Below are 22,839 nucleotides of genomic sequence, written 5' to 3'. Positions count from 1 at the left end.
CTGGCAAATGAGAAAGCAGAAGAGGAAAACGTATGTTCAAGTCAGAGGGTCCAGCTAGGAAAAGCCTACAGGCAAGAAAGTATGAGAAGTGTGGGAAACTGAAAGTGTGTTAGGATTTCAGCTGAGCACATGCGAGAAGAGAAGAGAGATATGAGATTGGAGAAGTGGGCAGGGGTCACAGCAAGAAGGACTGTGAGGTAGTCCCAGCAGTTTCGGCTGGAGGGCAATAGAAAGTCCTTGATGGGGGCGGGGGGGGGGGTGGGGTGGGCAGGGCTAAGGGGTAGGGATGGCCAGTGGAAGGGATTAAGACTGGAGAGAAACTAGCTTCAGGGACTTACACATCCAAGTAAGAGACCAAGATGGTGGGAACCTTTTTCTGATGTCACACATCATTTAGGGGCAGAACTGAGGAGATGATTATAGGATGTGAGAGGCCAGGAAAAAAGAGCAAATCAAGGATACCCTCTAGTTTCTCCACTTGCACAATTTTTTAAAAAATGTTTCAGTAAATTATTTTATTTGAGAATGACCTAGCTATTCAATAAACTTCCATCATTTAATTTAGCACAACTCAAACAACCAAAATCTGGAGAGACAATTTATTATTTTTTATTTTTTCTTGGAGTATAGTTGCTCCTGCTCGCACAATTATATGGTAAGTGTTTTAAAAAATAAACAACAGGGAGTTCCCTGATGCTCCAGTTATTAGGATTCAGGGCTTTCACTGCTGTGGGCTTCAGTTCAATCCCCGGTTGAAGAACCAAGATTCTGCAAAGCACATGGTTTGGCAAAAAAAAATAAAAATAAATAAATAAATAAATAAAATAAAACCCATTAATGTTTAAAAATTAAATAAAAAGAAACAACAAACAAATGACATCTCTGAAAGATGATTTGAGGGGCTTCCAAATAAGAAAAATACGTGAGGTTTAGTACACAGATTCTGTACAGTTTATTTTACTGAATCATGGCTAGTGTTATTTTTAGGGTTTTCTTGATTTTCACCTTTGTTCTAAGGAGTACTGTGAGAGAGCTAAACTCTTAGAACTGAGAATGTTACATGTTCAATGAGTTGATTTTTGTATTTCTGACAAACAAGATTTGATAAATATACTTTTCTTTAAGGATATTTAAGAAATTATAAGCCACACATTTGAATGTGCTTATCCACATTATTTTTTTAAATCCTTTATTAAATAATTAACTCATTTTATTTTCATTATCAATAAGTGCTTTGAATTATAAAAGTAAAAATACAACTTTAACACAGGCAACCTAGAAAATATGAGAATTTTAAAGGAGAAAAGGTAATAATGCCATCACCCAGAGAAAATTACAATTAATGTTTTTTGGTTTCCTTCCATTATTTTTACAATAGTAATAATTCAACCTTTCATTTAATCCTCCTAATAACTCTATAGAGAAGTGTTACTACTATTACTTCAATTTCACAGACGAGAAACAGAAGCTTAGGGAAATTAAATAATTCATACAATGTCATGTCATATAACAATAACTAAATGTGAAGCCAATATTCAAGCCTTGTTGGCGTGACTTAGACACTGTACTCTCTCTACCGTTCATTAGTTTCCTGCTTTACAAAATTTAGAATAATAACACTGTATATACTATTTTACCTTCTGCTTTTTAAAAGCATTCATATCTTATAATGAACCTTTTCTGTTAAATAAATCATTCTAAAACAGGATTTTTACAAGATCTATAATAATCCATTGTAATATAATTATTTCTTTTTGTTTCAACTTTTATTATTGTAAAAAAGTCTTTGGCTCCAAATTTTTGAGTATGTCCTTAATTATTCTTTAGACTAAACTGCTATAAACTGAAATGTAAGTATTGAGAATAAAACATCTAAAGTTATTGATAAGAACAAGTGAAATGCTTCCCAGAAAGTCTTACCAATTTACACCTTCTCCAGACATGTGTGAAAGTGCTCACATTTTTCATTGTATATTACTATGCATTATATTTATTTGCTGATTTTAAATTTGAAACATTTTATCACTTTAATGTGAAGTTTCTTGATTTTCTAGTACGTTGATGAAGTTTCCCCCTTTTTTCCCTAATGGGCTATGGGAAGAATTTCATTCATTCATTCACTCATCAATATTTACTAATCATCTATAATATAACGTGACACTCAGCATTACTAGAAAGTGGAAAATCAACTATAGATCTTATACAGCTCAGTCCAGAGAGAAATGCAGATATTAACCAAGTAAACAAAATATAACTGTGAAAGTCATAAAGTTACATTACAAAGGAATCAAATTATATGTTAAATGAAATCCCAGTGACTTAGAAAATGAAATAGTAACTAGTGGGACTACTGACTTACCTCTAGTGGAAATTTTTGCCCTTCTAAACTATGTTCTGATCCATCAGATGACATATTGCATTTTCCCCAGTGAAAAGCTATCTTGCTTGCTTTGAACACTGTTTCTGAAACCCCTCCACTGAGACGGTAGTCATTAGTGAGATTAATTTCCACTTGAAAAAAAAAACCAATAAATTGACATCTAAGTTTTTGAAAATCAAAATTACAAATTTAAATTTGCTTCTATTAAGGTACATTAAGAACATAACGTATTTGATAAATTTAAAAAGTAAGCTATAATTTTGAAAGCTGAACTTTGTAACTGCATAATATACTTAATGTATTCTATTGCCACAAGTGTAAAATAAATCCAAGATCTTAACTGCCATACAACACTTAAAGCAAGAGACAGGTAGTTCACCTACCCTGTTTGTTTGGTAGCCTACGTTTTGTTTGTTTGGCATCCAAAACCCTGCTCCCCTAATGCCTCACATGGTGGTGAGGGGACAGTTAAAGCGAGAAGGAACAGGAGACTGGAAAGGAAAGGTCTTTTCTCCAACCTTCTCATGTTCCTGTTTCTATTCCTTATCAAGCTGCTGCTGCTTTTGTCCCATCTCCTTATGTTTCCAAGCATCACCCCAGGCTTCATCAAGCTTCAGAATTTCTGTCCTAGACTGTGGCAAGGAAGGCGGGAGGCCTTTTCCTTTTGAAGGGGTTTTAGCCATCTCATGTTTGAACCCTCGCTGGCAAGTCTCAGAATCTTAAACTCTAGAGATCCCTAGCAGATACCATCTACTATCTGTATTTTAGGAGTCATCTGGGAATTAATGATTCCCTTCAGAGTTTAACGCATGATTTCAATGTCTCTCAGTCAGATTTAAATAGTCTTTGTTTCATTAGGCAGAAATCACTTTCGGCATTTGGAACCAAATCCAACATACTGCGCAGTGTAAAGACTTCTGAGCAAAATATAATTAATTTCTAAGCTGTGTTTTTTTTTTTCCCAGCAGGCACCAGCTAGTCAGAGATATACATTTTCATGAATAATAACAGTAGCAACAAACAACAATAATGGTCAACATTCATTTATCACTTATGACATGACAGGCATTACATTACATGTATTAAATATTTGATCCTACACAATGGAAGATGATACCATTACAATCCCTGTTTTACAAGGTAAGGAAATTGGCCACAGCCAAGTTAAGGAACTTTCTCAAAGTTCCATACTGTGCTTTAAATGGCCAGAATTGAACCTAGAAAGTGTGGCTCTAAAGATCAAGGGCTTGACTACACTCCACTAAGAAAAATGAAGCAGAGATTACATGCTTTACTTCTTTGTAACACCCACTAAAACTGGTAATTAAAATGTCTAACATTTAGGAGAATATACTATTATATATTTAATTAATAATACATTATCAGTTCAGTTCAGTCACTCAGTCATTTCCAACTCTTTGAGACCCCATGAACCGCAACACGCCAGGCCTCTTATAACATATAAAATCATTCATTCAAGAAATACTTATTGAGTGCTTATTATTTGTCAAGCACTGATCCAGAAAACTTCCTACCTTCACAGGATTTAAATTACCATATTCACACAATTATATCAGCAAAATATGGAAAATAGAGAAAAATATCACTTACAATTAAATCACCCCAACATGGCTACTACTATGGCAAATATTTTTTCTAATCTTTTTCCCATGAGTATATTTGCTTTTACATAACTTGTTGATATACATATAATTTCATTTAAAACATAGCATCAGAAAAAAATGCTAGCTTTTGTAAACTTCTATTTGTTGCTTACTGGAATTTTTATGATATTATAATTTGTATACTAAGAAAAAAAGCTTTATTAGAGAGTGCTTCCTAAGTATAGTATATAATTTAAAACTTTCTATCTAGAAGGACCAATACTTTCTTAAAATTCAATTATAGTAGATTGCTTTTTTCACATCCAAGTATTGAACATAACATACACTGAGTAGAAAAGATCAAATAAAATGCACAAGAGAAAGAAATCCCGATTGACTAAGTGATTAACCAGTGATAAAGTTATTAAGTTAATTAGCTATATATTATCTTTATCAGTTCTTCCTGTGGAGGCATCTTTATTGCTATATTACTAGAGAACATTATGACTTTGGTTATTTAATTTTTTGTACACATTTCAAAAGGTCTAAACTTCCAATTTTCTATTTGATTTCTTGTACCTACAGTTTCTATCCAGTTCATAATACATACATCATTTAAAGAAAAATATAATGAAAATAATCTAAATATACTCTAAGTTTGATAACCATATTAAAGACAGAAATAAAATGCAAGTATTTTACCTGTTTTCCCAGTGTTATGAATGAATGTGTTTTCCAAAGATGTTTTATCCCAGTCCTGAAATTTAAGTTTCTTAAGATTCACATTTACTTGTGTAAGATCTTCATCAATATTGATAGGAGACTGTTTAGGGCTATTACATGTTGGATATTTCTTTCCCCAATTTTTTTGATTCAATGCTCCTACAGGAAAAAATGGCAATAAGTTTGGTTTTTAAATAACTACGCAAAAGCTAAATTTTATGTTTATAAAGTAGTTAATGTTACATAAAAATAGACAACATTAGGAAAAACTGAGACATCTTTAAACCAATTCTTAAGAACAATTACAATTGGTCCTCTGTATTCACGGGTTTCACAACTGCAAATTCAACCAACCTCAGAGCAAAAATATTTAGGAAAAAACTCCAGAATGTTCCAAGGACACTTTAATTTGCTAAGTGCTGACAACTATTTACATAGGATTTACATCATATATTCAACTGTTTACACAGCATTTATATTGTATTCAGTTCAATTCAGTCCCTCAGTTGTGTCTGACTCTTTGCCACCCCTTGGACTGCAGCACACCAGGCCTCCTTGTCTATCACCAACTCCCAGAGTTTACTCAAACTCATGTCCATTGAGTCAGTGATACCATCCAGTCATCTCATCCTCAGTCATCCCCTTCTACTCCTGCCTTCAATCTTTCCCAGCATCAGGGTCTTTTCCAACGAGTCAGTTTTTCGCATCACCTGGCCAAAGTATTGGAGTTTCAGCTTCAACATCATTCCTTCCAATGAACAACCAGGACTGACCTCCTTTAGGATGGACTGGTTGGATCTCCTTGCAGTCCAAGGGACTCTCAAGAGTATTCTCCAACACCACAGTTCAAAAGCATCAATTCTTCGGTGCTCAGCTTTCTTTATACTCCAATTCTCATATCCATACAGGACTACTGGAAAAACCATAGCCTTGACTAGACGGACCTTTGTTGACAAAGTAATGTCTCTGCTTTTTAATATGCTGTCATATTAAAGTTGGTCATAACTTTTCTTCCAAGGGGTAAGCATCTTTTAATTTCATGACTGCAATCACCATCTGCAGTGATTTTGGAGCCCCCAAAAATAAAGTCTGCCACTGTTTCCATTGTTTCCCCATCTATTGGCCATGAAGTGATGGGACCAGAGGCCATGATCTTGGTTTTCTGAATGTTGAGCTTTAAGCCAACTTTTTCACTCTCCTCTTTCACTTTCATCAACTGCTCTTTAGTTCTTCTTCACTTTCTGCCATAAGGGTGGTGTCATCTGCATATCTGAGGTTATTGATATTTCTCCTGGCAAACTTCATTCCAGGTTGTGCTTCATCCAGCCCAGCGTTTCTCATGATGTATTCTGCATATAAGTTAAATAAGCAGGGTGACAATATACAGCCTTGATGTACTCCTTCTCCTATTTGAAACCAGTCTGTTGTTCCATGTCCAGTTCTAACTGTTGCTTCCTGATCTGCATACAGATTTCTCAAGAGGCAGGTCAAGTGGTCTGGTATTCCCACCTCTTTCAGAATTTTCCATGGTTTGTTGTGATCTACACAGTCAAAGGCTTTGGCACAGTTAATAAAGCAGAAATAGATGGTTTTGGGGGGGAACTCTGGCTTTTTCAGTGATCCAGCAGATGTTGGCAATTTGATCTCTGCTTCCTCTGCCTTTTCTAAAGCCAGCTTGAACATCTGGAAGTTCATAGTTCATGTATTGCTGAAGCCTGGCTTGGAGAATTTTGAGCATTACTTTACTAGTGTGTGAGATGAGTGCAATTGTGTAGTCATTTGAACATCCTTTGGTGTTGCCTTTCTTTGGGGTTGGAATGGAAACTGACCTTTTCCAGTCCTGTAGCCACTGCTGAGTTTTCCAAATTTGCTGACATATAGAGTGCCGCACTTTCACAGCATCATCTTTTAGGATTTGAAATAGCTCCACTGGAATTCCATCACCTCCACTAGCTTTGTTCGTAGTGATGCTTTCTAAGGCCCACTTGACTTCACATTCCAGGAAGTTTGGCTCTAGGTGAGTGATCATACCACAGTGATTATCTGGGTTGTGAAGATTTTTTTGGTACAGTTTTTCTGTGTATTTTTGCCACCTCTTCTTAATATCTTCTGCTTCTGTTAGGTCCATACCATTTCTGTCCTTTATTGAGCCCATCTTTGCATGAAATGTTCCCTTGGTATCTCTACTTTTCTTGAAGAGATTTCTAGTCTTTCCCATTCTATTGTTTTCCTGTATTTCTTTGCACTGATCATTGAGGAAGGCTTTCTTATCTCTCTTTGCTATTCTTTGGAACTCTGCATTCAAATGGGTATATCTATCCTTTTCTCCTTTGTTTTTTGCTTCTTTTCTTTTCACAGCTATTTGTAAGGCCTCCTCAGAGAGCCATTTTGCTTTTTTGCCTTTTTCTTGAGGATGGTCTTGATTCCTGTCTCCTATACAATGTGAGCCACATTGTATTAGCTATTATAAATAATCTAGAGATGATTTTAAGACTATGGAAGCATAATATGGGTGATATGAAAATACTACACCATTTTATATAAGGGACTTGCACATCCACAAATTTTGGTATCTGAAGGAATCCTGGAACAATCCTTCTCTGATATTGAGAAACAACTGTATTCCTAGATTTAGATTCTGGGTTTTAATATGATACATCATGAGAACAAGAGAAGGTGTCAACAAGACCCTTGTTTAGCCATCACACTCTTACAAATCCACAGAAAATTCATTTGTCCTATCAGATGTTAGTCCTAACCCAGGGTTCCAGATTAAAACATGTCCAGTTGATAGGAGTCAGATTCTGATCTGACTTCCTTAGCACTCTCCACAGACTGAGGGTGGGAGGCTGTAGACTGTGTGTCATCCCAGCCATTGACTAATTTCGTTTAATTTCCATCTGTGTGTGCGTTGTGTGTTAGTCACTCAGTCACGTCCGACTCTGCAATCCCATGGACGGTAGCCCGCCAGGCTCCTCTGACCATGAAATTCTCCAGGCAAGAATACTGGAGTAGATAGATAGTCATCCCCTTCTCCAGGGGATCTTCCCGACCCAGGGATCAAACCCCAGTCTCTTGCATTGCAGGCAGATTCTTCACCATCTGAGCCACCAGCGAAGCCCAAATTTCCATCTGCTCAGGGTCTTATTTATAGAAACATAATCATCCAGGCTATCTTTGAAATATCTCTTTCTTTTCCCTCTCCCTTTTCTTTCCTTCTGGTCATAAAACTTAGATTTTATTGTTTAACAAGAAGAAAAATAAAACAGGGCTTTCCAGAATTTTGTTTACCGTAAAGTGAATTTTCATCTGTTCCACAGAATGAACAGTGCTCTCAACCAAAACTGCCCTGTAATGCCTTTGTTTCAACTACCTGAAGCCATAAACCATCTCTCATAACCTTACCTCACTGGATATTAACTGAGCTAAGTACCCACGCAGTGCTAAGAATGGGTATGTCTTATTTAATGTTCATTTATTAAAATACATGAAACGTTGCAGATCCAAGTCTCAACCTTTTCTCTGGCTAAACTCTAGCATTTCTGTAGCCATTCCATGAAAGAGCAGGTAGCAGCACCATTTTCAGCTTCTTCCTTTCAAATGCTTTTCTTTTTGAACATGAGTATGGGCAAGGAATCTGGTCCCATCACTTCATGGGAAATAGATGGGGAAACAGTAGAAACAGTGTCAGTCTTTATCTTTTTGGGCTCCAAAATCACTGCAGATGGTGACTGCAGCCATGAAATTAAAAGACGCTTACTCCTTGGAAGAAAAGTTATGACCAACCTAGATAGTATATTCAAAAGCAGAGACATTACTTTGCCGACTAAGGTCCGTCTAGTTAAGGCTATGGTTTCTCCTGTGGTCATGTGTGGATGTGAGAGTTGGACTGTGAAGAAGGCTGAGCGCCAAAGAATTGATGCTTTTGAACTGTGGTGTTGGAGAAGACTCTTGAGGGTCCCTTGGACTGCAAGGAGGTCCAACTAGTCCATTCTGAAGGAGATCAGCCCTAGGATTTCTTTGGAAGGAATGATGCTAAAGCTGAAGCTCCAGTACTTTGGCCACTTCATGGGAAGAGTTGACTCATTGGAAAAGACTCTGATGCTGGGAGGGATTGAGGGCAGGAGGAGAAGGGGACTACAGAGGATGAGATGGCTGGATGGCATCATGGACTCGATGGACGTGAGTCTGAGTGAACTCCGGGAGATGGTGATGGACAGGGAGGCCTGGGGTACTGAGATTCATGGGGTCGCAAAGAGTCGGACACGACTGAGTGACTGAACTGAACTGAACTGATGGGCAAGGCCAAGATTTTAAACGATTGATGTTCAGAGAAATTATAAGAAAACATACCATCCATACAACTCTAGTCTACACCATCTTTTTGGGATAAGGGAATCAGTGAGGGTGACTTTCATGCAAGCTGTCATAGTGTGCTAAAGCTCATTTTGCATAATTTAACCCAGGAAAGAAATAATAATTAATCACACCATGGAATTGCCTGCATAGCCTGGGAAAATTAGGCAATTCATCTCCTAGTGAGGCATTCACCAGAATCAATAATAGGTACTGAAAACTTATTTTGTTTTAAAATCTTAGCTCTAAGCTTAGAGAGTGCTTGAATACAATACGCTTTAAATATGCACAGTGATGCACATTTGGGCTTCTAGGAAGACTTTAAAGAATTGAGTAATAATACTATGTTAATTTCACTCTAAAGAACATTGGCATGGAGACAAGAAAGCACTGCTTGCTTTACTCATGTCATTGTAAGAGAAACAAGAGAGAAACTGCGCTACGAATCAATAAAGCTCTTCCTATTGCTTAAATTTTAAAAAACAGTACAATAAATTCTGACCACACTTAGGAAGAGTCTTAAAGTTGTAATGCATAGAAACACAAAATTTTAAGTCTCTAGTAACACTGAATATGATTTGTAACCTGTTTTGTCCATAATATTCTGTGCTCATCTTTATGTGGATTCTAACTTAGCACATCCATAACTGAACACTTGATTTCTGCCCTACAAGTGCCTCCTACGTTCACTGTCATTCCTAAACATAGAAGTCATCCTCGTGCCTCTGTTTCCTCCTCAGCAAGCCCTTTGAGATCTACCTTCAAAATATTTCCTTAATTAGGTCATTTCTCATCTCCACTGTTAGTACCTTAGTCCAAGCTACCCTCATTCCTGGCTTGAAGTCTTGCTGTTCCACAAGGAGCATCACCATCAACTAGGAGATCGTTAGGAGAATCAGGTCTCCACTGCAGCATCACCAAGTCAAAATCTACATTTTAACACAATCTGCAGGAGATTCATATACACATTAAATTTTGACAAACAATGACTTCGAAATATCCAGTAGTCATGGATGTGAGAGTTGGACCATAAAGAAGGCTAAACACTGAAGAATTGATGTTTTCAAACTGTGGTGGTGAAGAATACTCTTGAGAGCTCCTTGGACAACAAGGAGATCAAATCAGTCAATCTTAAAGGAAATCAACCCTGAACATTCATTGGAAGGACTGATACTGAAGCTGAAGCTCCAATACTTTGGCCACCTGATGAGAAGAGCCGACTCATTGGGAAAAGACCCTGTTTCTGGGAAAGATTGAGAGCAGGAGGAGAAGGGGGCAACAGAGGATGAGATGGTTGGATGGCTTAATAGACTCAATGGCCCTGAGTTTGAGCAAACTCTGGGAGACAGTGAAAGGGAAGGAAGCCTGGCATGCTGCAATCCATGGGGTTGCAAAGAGTCGGACATGACTTAGCAACTAAACAAAAATAAAGTGACCCATGTCTACCAAGAGATAATACAGGTTAAGCTACTAAATTTGCTGTGTGCTATAGTAATTTGCTGTGTGGCATTAAAAAACAAATGCAATCTGTAGCTAGTCATCTTTTAAAGAACATGTTAGATTACACATAACTCCTTGACTTAGGTCCTTCCAATGCATTTTCATATTAGAATAAAATATATAGACTCTTTCCCAGGGCTAACAGGCCCTGTATGATGTCACCAGTCACATCCACTTGGATCTCATTTTCTGCCACTCTGTGGTGATGACTCTCTACTCCAGCCATACTGACTTCTTTTCTGTTCCTTAAGCATGAGAAGCCTTGGGGCTTGCCACTTGCTGCCACTCACTTTCTGGAATCTTCTGCCCCATTTGTCTGCAAGGCTTCTTCTGATCAGGTCTCTGCCCAAATGCATCTCTTTAGAGAGAGGCTTTCTCTGAACAGTCTGTATAAAATACACTTCCCTTCTTCAGCAATTCTCAATCACTTCTCCTTATTTTATTTTTCTTTTCCTAAGTTACTAATTGGGGCTTCCTAGGTAGCGTTTATTTAACTTATATGCAGAGTACATCATGAGAAACGCTGGGCTGGAAGAAGCACAAGCTGGACTCAAGATTGCCAGGAGAAATATCAATAACCTCGATATGCAGATGACATCACCCTTATGGCAGAAAGTGAAGAGGAACTAAAAAGCCTCTTGATGAAACTGAAAGTGGAGAATGAAAAGGTGGCTTAAAGCTCAACATTCAGAAAATGAAGATCATGGCATCTGGTCCCATCACTTCATGGGAAATAGATGGGGAAACAGTGGAAACAGTGTCAGACTTTATTTCTGGGGGCTCCAAAATCACTGCAGATGGTGATTGCAGCCATGAAATTAAAAGACGCTTACTCCTTGGAAGAAAAGTTATGACCAACCTAGATAGCATATTCAAAAGTAGAGACATTAATTTGTCAGCAAAGGCCCGTTTAGTCAAGGCTATGGTTTTTCCTGTGGTCATGTATGGATGTGAGAGTTGGACTGTGAAAAAGCTGAGCGCCGAAGAAATGATGCTTTTGAACTGTGGTGCTGGAGAAGACTCTTGAGGGTCCCTTGGACTGCAAGGAGATCCAACCAGTCCATTCTGAAGGAGATCAGCCCTGGGATTTCTTTGGAAGGAATGATGCTAAGGCTGAAACTCCAGTACTTTGGCCACCTCATGCAAAGAGTTGACTCATTGGAAAAGACTCTGATGCTGGGAAGGATTGGGGGCAGGAGGAGAAGGGGACGACAGAGGATGAGATGGCTGGATGGCATCACGGACTCGATGGACTTGAGTCTGAGTGAACTCTGGGAGTTGGTGATGGACAGGGAGGCCTGGCGTGCTGCAATTCATGGGGTCGCAGAGAGTCGGACACGACTGACCGACTGAACTGAAATGAACTGAGGTAGCGCTAGTGGTAAAGAATCTGCCTGCCAATGTAGGAGACATAAGGGACATGGGTTTGATCCCTGGCTGTGGAAGATTGCCTGGAGGAGGGCATGGCAACCCACTCCAGTATTCTTGCCTGGAAAATCTCACAGACAGAGGAGCTTGGTGGGCTATAGTTCATGGGGTCGCAAAGAGTCGGACATCACTGAAGCTCCAGCACAGCAGAGCACAAGATACTAATTATCTTTATTTATTTGTTTCCACACTCTAGCATCTAGAGAAAAGCCTGGCACATAGTAGGTATTCAATAAATGTTTGTTGAATGACTGAATCAAACAAAAAAATGTTACATTAAAAAGATTTTAATATATTTTTTAAATAAAATGCCTTTCATTTTATTAGTCTCAGCTCACAGGGGTCTAACATAGGATGAAAATAAGGGGGAAAAAAAAAAAGAAAGAAAACTGACCAACTAAAGAACATTTCTAAATTCAGCTGCAGGCCACATCTACCTGTCTGTTATATGACAATTTGTTGAGTAGTCCCCACTAAACTTCTGCTAACGGATCTCAAGAAAGATCTGGTGTCCAAACTGTGCATTGTCTGACAGTATACGATCCTGAGTCACTGGATTATGTTTGAAGTGCATCAAATGACTACACTGAGTGTGGACTCAGTTTAAATCACCTACTAGCTCAGCATGCCAACTACAGCATAGGTTCAGGAAGACTCCTTAATTTCTGTGATTAAAAGACAAAAGAGTTAGAAGAGGGAAAAGAAAATTTTTCAGTGAAAAGGCTGTAAAACAGAAAAAGTCCAAAAATATAGGACCTTGATGTTATTTTTGCAAGGGACTCTGAAAAAAGGATGTTTCAGATACTCATAAGTAGAATTCCAGGGAAAGAAAGTTGTGTTAAAATTGTGCACAAGGATGAAATATAAATCAAAGAAGCATTAAATATACTCTAGCTGTAGCTGTTTTGATAATGAAGCAATATTTAACCCTATGCTTAAATATTGTTTTTAAAATTCCCAAATTAATGTTTTTAATTTTGCAGTTGGGAGACAGCAGTCCATGTAGTAATTAAAGCCACGATGATGTATCCAAGAAAGCAGGTGTGCAGAATTCATTAGAACTACAGTGTATCACTTGAGGGGTATTAACAAATGCTGTGATGGGAGAAATTAGGACATGCATTGTCATTGCAGCAGAAGATTAGCAAGATGATTTAACCATCAGGAGGACTGCAGACTACTAAATGACAGCTCTGGAGAATTAAAATAAATTATTCATTCACACAGTCGTCCATTCTTTCATGCATTTATTGACTCACCTGAATTAGTGCCACCCCTATGAATCTCCTGCGCTCACCTCTACTGGAGCACTTCACAGACTGTATGTTGTTTGTCAACTTATCTATCACATCTATATCTTATCGCCAAAGTCTGAGTCTAACACACGGTAGACACAAATTAAGTGCTGGGGCAATAAACTTTGAACACTAAGCGAATATATCCAGTATTTACGTCCTATGCACTCTTGATTCCAAGCAGAATGGAAAGCAATTGTAGACTCTGTAGGAAATATGTATGAGTTCAAGTTTGTTTGATCCTTGTTTATTCTTTCATTCCAGAAGGTTGGGAATGTGTTCAATAAAAAGTAAGACAAGTGCATAAAGGAGTAGATGGGATGAAAGCAGGTAATCATGGTTATCAATGCATGAAATGCAGGTTTTGAGGGACGGACAGAATCCAGAAGGCAAAGGGCAACTGAGAGCATGTCTGCTTGGGTGATGAGCCTGAGCAAACTCACTGTGGGGGAAAAGTGCAGGCAATGCTCAGAGAGAAGTGAGCAGGGAGTGAATGCCTCTCTTTCTACCGAGGGAGGCAGGCTGTAATCAGATGTAGTTAGGGAGGCCAGTGGGAGGCACTGAGGCTTTGGAATGCTAAGAAGCTCACTGCTGCCTAATAAGACAGGCTGAACTGGCAGGAAGGCAGGATGACCAGGAAGAGGGAGGCTGCATAATGAGTGGACACTTCCATTGGCATCTTCTATGTGTCTTCATCTGATTTGATAAAGTTAGTTGCTCAGTTGTATCCGACTCTTTGCGACCTCATGGACTATAGCCTGCCAGGCTCCCCTGTCCATGGAATTTTCCAGGCAAGAGTACCAGAATGGATTGCCATTTCCTTCTCCAAGGGATCTTCCCAATCTAGGGATTGAACCCAGGTCTTCAGCATTGCAGGCAGACTCTTTTTTGTCTGAGCCACCAGGGAAGCCCAATCCCAGTGCAATGGACTGAATGTTTTGTTAGAATCCTAATCCCCATGTGATAGCATTTGGAGGTGGGGCCTTTAGGAGGTGATTAGGTCATAAATAAAGAGACCGCAGAGAGATCCCTCGCCCCTTCTAAATGTGAGGTTACAGTGAAAAAACAGTGATCTAAGAAGCAGCCCTCACTAGATACAAAGTCTGCTGGTGCCTTGACCTTAGACTTCTAGTTCTTCAGAACTGTGACAAATAAACTTCTGTTGTTCATAAGCCACGAGTCTATGGTATTTTGCTGTAGAAGCCTGAATGGCTAAGATAGCCTGTATCTATTTGGAATACAGTATGTTTCTGTTTCTTGCTCATACTGTAATTTCACAGCACCTTTCTTAGAACCTGGCACTTAAGGCCTAAATAAATATTTCCTGAATGAACAATAGTTCAATAAAATATCTACAGCTACCTGTACTTCAATATCTTTGTACTACATACCTTCTAAATAGGAACACATTCTAAAAAACATTCTGTGTAGGGAAGTATTTATTACTCCATCAGTCTTCAACATAAAAATATCAACTGGGGAAAACCAGAGTTTAAAATAAAGAAGAGTGAGTAAAATACCAATGCAGATTTTAATATTTGAAAAGTGAGAAAATGGTGAAAATGAAAATCAAAGGAAATTGCACAATTCTTGAGTCTAACCTTCCAGTATCAGAAAAATGAATAAAATAATTAAAATATAGTATAAGGCATTCAGCAAAGATCCACTGAAATTCATATAAACATGATTATTTCTTTTCAAGGTTACCATAAATTACTGATATTGAACAAGATTTGAATAACAGAGGACTTGGAACTGATTCTTTAAAAATCAAGATATTGTTAAGAAAAACATATACTGCTTTTAATCTTAATGGATTTCTTATCTAGTCCAGGTTTTGATGTAAGAAAACATTTGTGTCTGTACATATTTACATATAAAATATTATTAAGAGGCAAATATAAATGTAATATTAGAATGTAGACTACAGTAATGATTGTGACATTAATGCAAGTAACTGTTTTGAATAAACGCCTCTCAAGATTCCATATGCCATAAATCAAAGCTTTATAAAGTACACTGGACTTGCTTCATAGGTATTACCAAATACACCAAAAGCTAAATGTATAATAGCACAAAGCTATCAGCAGTGAGATGTCATGGATTCAAATTTCGGTTTATTTAAATACAGAAATGTAAATCAGTGTTACTTTCAATAAAAGTACAGCATATAACTGTACTCCAGAAAAATGGATAAATATATTTAGGTATTTAAACACTTTTCAGAGGACATAATCAGCTGCTTTAGAAAGTGAGTTTCCTCAAAGATACGAAAATAAACTCCCAAAGTACTGAGTAACAGTCATTGAGTGATTTCATGTCACACCAGTAAATGTCTTCACATAACTTGAAAGCAAAGGAAGAAAGATGTCTGAGGTAAGTTTCCACGTTAAGAAAAGAATGAGGATGTATTTTTATAAGCACAAATTGGCATGCCAGCTTATGGTTTTGGTTAAAGGGAGGTTTTCAGAGCTAGACAGATCAAACCAGTTGGCAAATATAAATTATGGTTGCTATTAGAAATGTGCTGAAACCAGATAAAATACAAACAATTTCAGCATGACATGTTGTTTAGTCAAGACGGCATTTTCCATTATTATCTGCCCTAATGGGATGCTGACATTAGGGCAGCAGAGAAGCGTTGCAAGTCTGACAGATACAGCCACCTGACAGAGGGTTACAAATGTCAGGGAAGGTAGTTATCAATTTATACAGGAAAAGGCTAGCACAAGATTTCCTTAAGGACTATGATATCAAAGAAGATTGTTAGCTTAAGTTCAGTATAAATAAATAGAGGGAGTGATTAGAAATTTACTTCCAAGTTACTGTCTAAAATTTGATGACTTTTTCTTCTTTAGAAGAGAAGGCAAAAGCAAAGGAAAAAAGGGAAGATATACCCATTTGAATGCAGAGTTCCTAAGAATAGCAAGGAGAGATAAGAAAGCCTTCCTCAATGATCAGTGCAAAGAAATAGAGGAAAACAATAGAATGGGAAAGACTAGAGATCTCTTCAAGAAAAATAGAGATACCAAGGGAACATTTCATGCAAAGATGGGCTCAATAAAGGACAGAAATGGTATGGACCTAACAGAAGCAGAAGATATTAAGAGGTGGCAAAAATATGGCAAGAATACACAGAAGAACTGTACAAAAAAGATCTTCATGACCCAGATAATCATGATGGTGTGATCACTCACCTAGAGCCAAACATCCTGGAATACAAAGTCAAGTGGGCTTAGGAAGCATCACAATGAACAAAGCTAGTGGAGGTGATGGAATTCCAGTTGTTATTTCAAATCCTAAAAGATGATGCTGTGGAAGTGCTGCACTCAATATGAGAGCAAATTTGGAAATCTCAGCAGTGGCCACAGGACTGCAAAAGGTCAGTCTTCATTCCAATCCCAAAGGAAAGGCAACACCAAAGGATGTTCAAACTACCACACAATTGCACTCATCTCACACACTAGTAAAGTAATGCTCAAAAGTCTCCAAGCCAGGCTTCAGCAATACGTGAACCGTGAACTTCCAGATGCTCAAGCTGGTTTTAGAAAAGGCAGAGGAACCAGAGATTAAATTGCCAGCATCTGCTGGATCACTGAAAAAGCAAGAGAGTTCCAAAAAAAACATCAATTTATGCTATGCCAAAGCCTTTGACTGTGTGGATCACAATAAACTGTGGAAAATTCTGAAAGAGATGGGAATACAGACCACTTGACCTGCCTCTTGAGAAATCTGTATGCAGGTCAGGAAGCAACAGTTAGAACTGTACATGGAACAACAGAATGGTTCCAAATAGGAAAAAGAGTATGTCAAGGCTGTATATTGTCACCCTGCTTATTTAACTTATATGTAGTGTACATCTTGAGAAATGCTGGGCTGGAAGAAGCACAAGCTGGAATCAAGATTACCAAGAGAAATATCAATAACCTCAGATATGCAGATGATACCACCCTTATGGTAGAAAGTGAAGAGGAACTAAAGAGCCTCTTAATGAAAGCGAAAAAGAGTGAAACAGTTGGCCTAAAGCTCAACATTCAGAAAACGAAGACCATGGCATCTGGTCCCATCACTTCATGGGAAATAGATGGGGAAAAGAGTGGAAACAGTGTCAGACTTTATTTTGGGGGGCTCCAAAATCACTGCAGATGGTGACTGCAGCCATGAAATTAAAAGACACTTACTTCTTGGAAGGAAAGTTATGACCAACCTAGACAGCATATTTAAAAGCAGAGACATTACTTTGCCAACACAGGTTCGTCTAGTCAAGGCTATGGTTTTTCCAGTAGTCATGTATGGATGCGAAAGTTGGACTATACAGAAAGCTGAGTGCTGAAGAATTGATTCTTTTGAACTGTGGTGTTAGAGAAGACTTGAGATTCCCTGGGACTGCATGGAGACCCAACCAGTCCATCCTAAAGAAGATCAGTCCAGAGTGTTCACTGGGAAGACTCATGTTGAACCTGAAACTCCAATATTTTGGCCATCTGATGTGAAGAACTGACTCATTGGAAAAGACCCTGATGGTGGGAAAGATAGAAGACGGGAGGAGAAGGGGACGACAGAGGATAAGGTGGTTAGATGTCATCACCAACTCAATGGACATGAATTTGGGTAAACTCTGGGAGTTGGTGATGGACAGGGAGGCCTGACTTACTGCAGTCCATGGGGTAGCAAAGAGTTGGACACAACTGAGAGACTGAACTGAACTGAACTGAACTGAGCAGCCAAATAACAATGTTGTGATAATTTCAGTTGAATGGTGAAGGGATTCAGTCATATATAAATATGTATCCATTCTCCCCCAAAGCCCCCTGCTATCCAGGCTGTCACATAATATTGAGTAGAGTTCCCTGTGCTATATAGTAGGACCTTGTTGGTTATCCGTTTTAAACATAGCAGTGTATACCTGTCAATTTTACCAACTTGGAAAAATCCTAGATACACAAACAAAAACCTGAGATAATAATAACAATAAAAATTATTGCTCTAAAATGTAATAATGGCTCAGTGGTAAAGAATCTACCTGCAGTGCAGGAGACAGGAATCGCAGTTTCAATCCCTTGGTCAGGAAGACCCCCTGGAAGAGGAAACGGCAACCAGCAACCCGCCCCAGTATTCTTGCCTGGAAAATGCCATGGACAGAGGAGTCTGGCGGGCTATAGTCCATAGGGTCGCAATGAGCAGGACATGACTGAGCACACACACATGCACAATGTAATAAACAACTTAAGTTTTTCCAGACCACAGGAAAAAAAATAAAAACACAAGGTGAGGAAGATGGAAGGACAATGACACAGTAGAGTATTATTACTCTGAAGATAAGTAATCACAACCTAATAATATGTGGTGGGTATACATGGAATCAATGCGCAGAACAAGTAGAACGGTATTCACAATGAGTCACAATTAACCGGTGCTTTAATCTGAAAATGAAATGAAGCCAATAGAGAAGCAAAGAAGAATTGAATTAAGGCAGGAAACCGTGCATGGTACAAACCAACACAATAGAACTGAAGACTAAAAGGAGGATGCCGTTTCAAGGATTGAGGAACGTTTAAATGATTTTTATTTGAAAGTGAGAAAGAACTGAAAGTGCAAGTGTTAGTTGCTCAGTCGTGTCCGACTTTGCGACCCCACGGACTGTAGCCTGCCTGGATCCTCTGTCCACGGAATTCTCCAGACTCTGAAGAATACTGGAGAGGGTAATCATTCCCTTCTTTGATCCCTTTGTGACCCAGGGATCAAATGCAGATCTCCTGCACTGCAGGCAGACTCCCTACCATCTGAGCCACCAGGGAAATGAAAAAGGGAGAGACGCAAGAGATGACTCCCAAGATCCTGACTGGAGCACACCTGGGTGTATCGTGGTGCCTGTGCCACTGATAGAGAGAACGGATGGAAAGAAAGACTCTGCACCTGGATGTGGATCTGCAGACTGAGATTTCCATGGAAGTTGGTTAGGCAATCAAAAATATGAGTCTGAGAGCCAATAAGAAGTCTGGACTACAGACAGGTACTGGGGAACACAGCATGAGAGGACAATTTAAAACCATGAACATGGATGAAATACTTTAAGTTAACAAGCAAGAAGGTTAATGATAAGACAGTGAAGAGTATTAACATTTAGGGAGTCCAAGGGAAGGAAGAAGTACACAAAGAAATTAAGAATAAGTGGCCTGAAGGAGAATTGCAAATTCAGAAGAAAACCTTATCCTGAAAGTCACAGAAGGATGGTTGCAGCAATGAGAGATCATCTCAAAGTAAATACCACACACATTAGAAAGCCCACAGGGTCATGACTGAAGAACAACTATGGGAGCAGGTTATTTCTTAACTCCAAATCCTGTATTCCTAGAATAAAACTATTCAAATGAAATGGTGGCTCTGAAAGTTAGACTACAGTAGGCAGAAGATTAAAGTAGAGATGACAGAGTAGCATCAAAAAAGAGCTTTTTAAAGCTTGTTATGAAGTAAGAACAGGGCAGCATACAAAGACTGATGCAAGCAGGAGGAATGCTTTCTTTTAAAGACAGAAATTTAAGCGCGCCTATTAAAAGGGGCCAAAGAGTTATTACAAGGAGGAGCTTGAATAATGTGAGGTCCATGATTGAGGCCTCCCTAAAGGAGCAAGGTAAACTATGGATGGAGGATTATAGCCTGTGAGAGGAAAAGAAACATTTAAACAAATCAAGGAAATATGGATTTGCAAACATTTAGAGATGGAGGAATAAGAAATCTGATGGTTCAAGCCACAGAGCTTCAGGTGTGGAATAGAATCTCATCCCAAGGAAGGAAAAGAGGTTGGTAGTTGAGCCGACTGCAGTTCAGTCACAGGGCCATCATTTGCAGGCACCATTCACTTGAGCCTCGGTTACCTTCTCTGTCACAGGAACAGTAATCTCTATCTCTCACACTGTGCAAATTAAATGAGATAATACATGTAAATATGCTGGCAGACAGCATGAATTTCCTTAACCCTTCTCTTTATTTTCTCAGGAAAACTGGAAGCAAGATACACTGGCTGTGGGAGAGATGCAAGGAAGAGAATGGGCTTGAGGAAACTGGTGGAAAATGAAATTTTGGACATTCAAGACTGATGGGAACACTGAGGGCTCCACTGGTGTGGGCAGCCACGAGCTTGTTGAGGCAGCACTGTAAAGTGTGTCCGTGTGGGCTTTTGTTTTTGGAAATTTAGTATTCCTGGTGGACAAGTACAGCAGGTAGAGAGCTGCAGTCCCACTGTGGAGACCAGTAGGATGTGTGTGATGGAATAACAGAAGGTCAGGGAACGGGAGACTCTGGATAAAGAGTACTGAAACTCCCTCCCAACCCCCAGTCTCAAATCTGGTGGAGGAAAAGAAACAATTTTTTTAAAAGGCCATTAAACAGCTACAACCACAGAGTCATCTGTCATCCTTCATTTTGGTATAAAATGAACTGTTATAAAACAGTGAAGCCCAGTATTGCACTGTTTCCATTGCTCTCGCCTGGTATCAAATACTTAATCAAAATCAGAAAAATACCACTGAAATTCAGCAATCCCCAGAAACCATGAGGGGCTGGATGAAGCACAAGCTGGAATCAAGACTGTCAGGAGAAATAACAATAACCTCAAATATCCAGATGACACCACCTTATGGCAGAAAAGAGCCTCTTGATGAAAGTGAAACAGGAGAGTGAAAAAGTTGGCTTAAAGCTCAACATTCAGAAAACAAAGATCATGGCATCCGGTCCTGTCACTTCAGGGCAAATAGATGGGGAAACAGTGGAAACAGTGGCTGACTATTTTTCTGGGCTCCAAAATCACTGCAGATGGTAACTGCAGCCATGAAATTAAAAGATGCTTATTCCTTGGAAGGAAAGTTATGACCAACCTAGACAGCATATTAAAAAGCAGAAACATTATTTGCCAACAAAGGTCCATCTAGTCAAGGCTATGGTTTTTCCAATGGTCATGTATGGATGTGAGAGTTGGACCATAAAGAAAGCTGAGTGCCAAAGAATTGATGCTTTTGAACTGTGGTGTTGGAGAAGCCTCTTGAGAGTCCCTTGGACTGCAAGGAGATCCAACCAGTCCATCCTAAAGGAGATCAGTCCTGGGTGTTCATTGGAAGGACTGAAGTTGAAGCTGAAACTCCAATGCTTTGGCCACCTGATGCGAAGAGCTGACTCATTTGAAAAGACCCTGATGTTTTGAAAGATTGAGGACAGGAGAAGGGGATGACAGAGGACGAGATGGTTGGATGCCATCACCGAGTCGATGGACATGGGTTTGGGTGGACTCCAGGAGTTGGTGATGGACAGGTAGGCCTGGCGTGCTGCGGTTCGTGGGGTGGCAAAGAGTTGGACACGACTGAGCGACTGAAGTGAGTAAGTCAGTGAGTGATTAATGTTATGACCTTTATATCTGCCTGATTCTCTCCAAATGAGTCCATTGTGTTCAATATTCAGGACTGAGACTGAAGGCAGTGATGACTGATAAACTGCAGGACTTCAGTTTAGCATCTGCTCTTAACTATCTGACCTCAATGAAAGGCAGGCAAACTATCTAGGGAATGATGAGAGAGCTATGGGGCAAGATTTCATTGTTGTTGCAGTCTGACTATTACCAGGGAGATGGCAAATACAGACTCCAAAACATCCCTGGAAATTATTCCTTGAGAAAATACTCTTGTAGATTAGCTGTGAAAGTTGCTTTAGGGTCACTGTAAACTCCTCTGTGGTCATTAAGTCTTCCTCTTCTCTGACAAATGAAGAACAAAACTTTCTGCAAGGAAATAGCAGCACAATGGAGAAGAGTGGTAGCAGTGGTGGCAGTGACACCACCATTGTATGTGTGCTCAGCGCGGATTGCCCACATACTTGTTATCAGTACATGATAACTGCTGCATGACTGAGGCTCTGTTTCCTACTTTTGCTAGAAGGATCAGAGATTCAGAGTTGAAGTCTCAGACACAGATATAACCTGAGATCTTTCCATCTGTAATTGCTATTCAGTTGCTAAGTAGTGTGCGACTCTTTGCAACCCCATGGACTGCAGCATGCCTGGCTACCCTGTCCTCCACTATCTCCTGGAGTTTGCTCAAATTCATCTCCACTGAGTCAGTGATGCCATCCAACCATCTCATCCTCTTTCATTCTCTTCTTTAGTCTTCAATCTTTCCCAGCATCAGGGTCTTTTCCAGTGAGTCAGTTCTTTGCATCCGGTGGCCAAAGGATTGGAGCTTCAGCTACAGCATCAGTCCTTCCAATGAATATTCAGGGTTGATTTCCTTTAGGATTGACTGGTTTGATCTCTCTGCAGTCCAAAAGACTCTCAAGAGTCTTCTCCAGCACCACAATTCAAAAACATCAATTATTTGGCACTCAGCCTTCTTTATGGTCCAACTCTCACATCCATACATGACTACTGGAAAAACCACAGCTTTAACTACATAGATCTTTGTTCCCAAAATGATGTCTTTACTTTTTAATACACTGTCCAGGGCTTCCCAGGTGGTGCTAGTGGTAAAGAACCTGCCTGAGAATGCAGATGACATAAGAGACTCAGGTT

The 22,839-nt window shown here is 39.2% G+C and overlaps 1 protein-coding gene across 1 annotated transcript in view; it reads right to left on the bottom strand.

The window, feature by feature from the left end:
• The window catches only part of PTPRZ1 (protein tyrosine phosphatase receptor type Z1), a 143,051-nt gene that overhangs the window by 86,349 nt on the left and 33,863 nt on the right, over positions 1 to 22,839 (bottom strand). The window contains exons 3-4 of the mRNA XM_068972417.1: positions 4,687 to 4,866; positions 2,360 to 2,511 (exon numbers count right to left, since the gene is read on the bottom strand). Of these exons, the coding sequence (XP_068828518.1) occupies positions 2,360 to 2,511; positions 4,687 to 4,866 (332 nt within the window). The remainder of the gene's footprint in view (positions 1 to 2,359; positions 2,512 to 4,686; positions 4,867 to 22,839) is intronic.

Source organism: Capricornis sumatraensis, chromosome 5 (genome assembly GCF_032405125.1).
Source record: "Capricornis sumatraensis isolate serow.1 chromosome 5, serow.2, whole genome shotgun sequence".
Lineage (NCBI taxonomy): Eukaryota > Metazoa > Chordata > Mammalia > Artiodactyla > Bovidae > Capricornis > Capricornis sumatraensis.
Note: the sequence above shows the minus strand (reverse complement) of the source record. Positions and strands in the feature narration are given on the sequence as shown.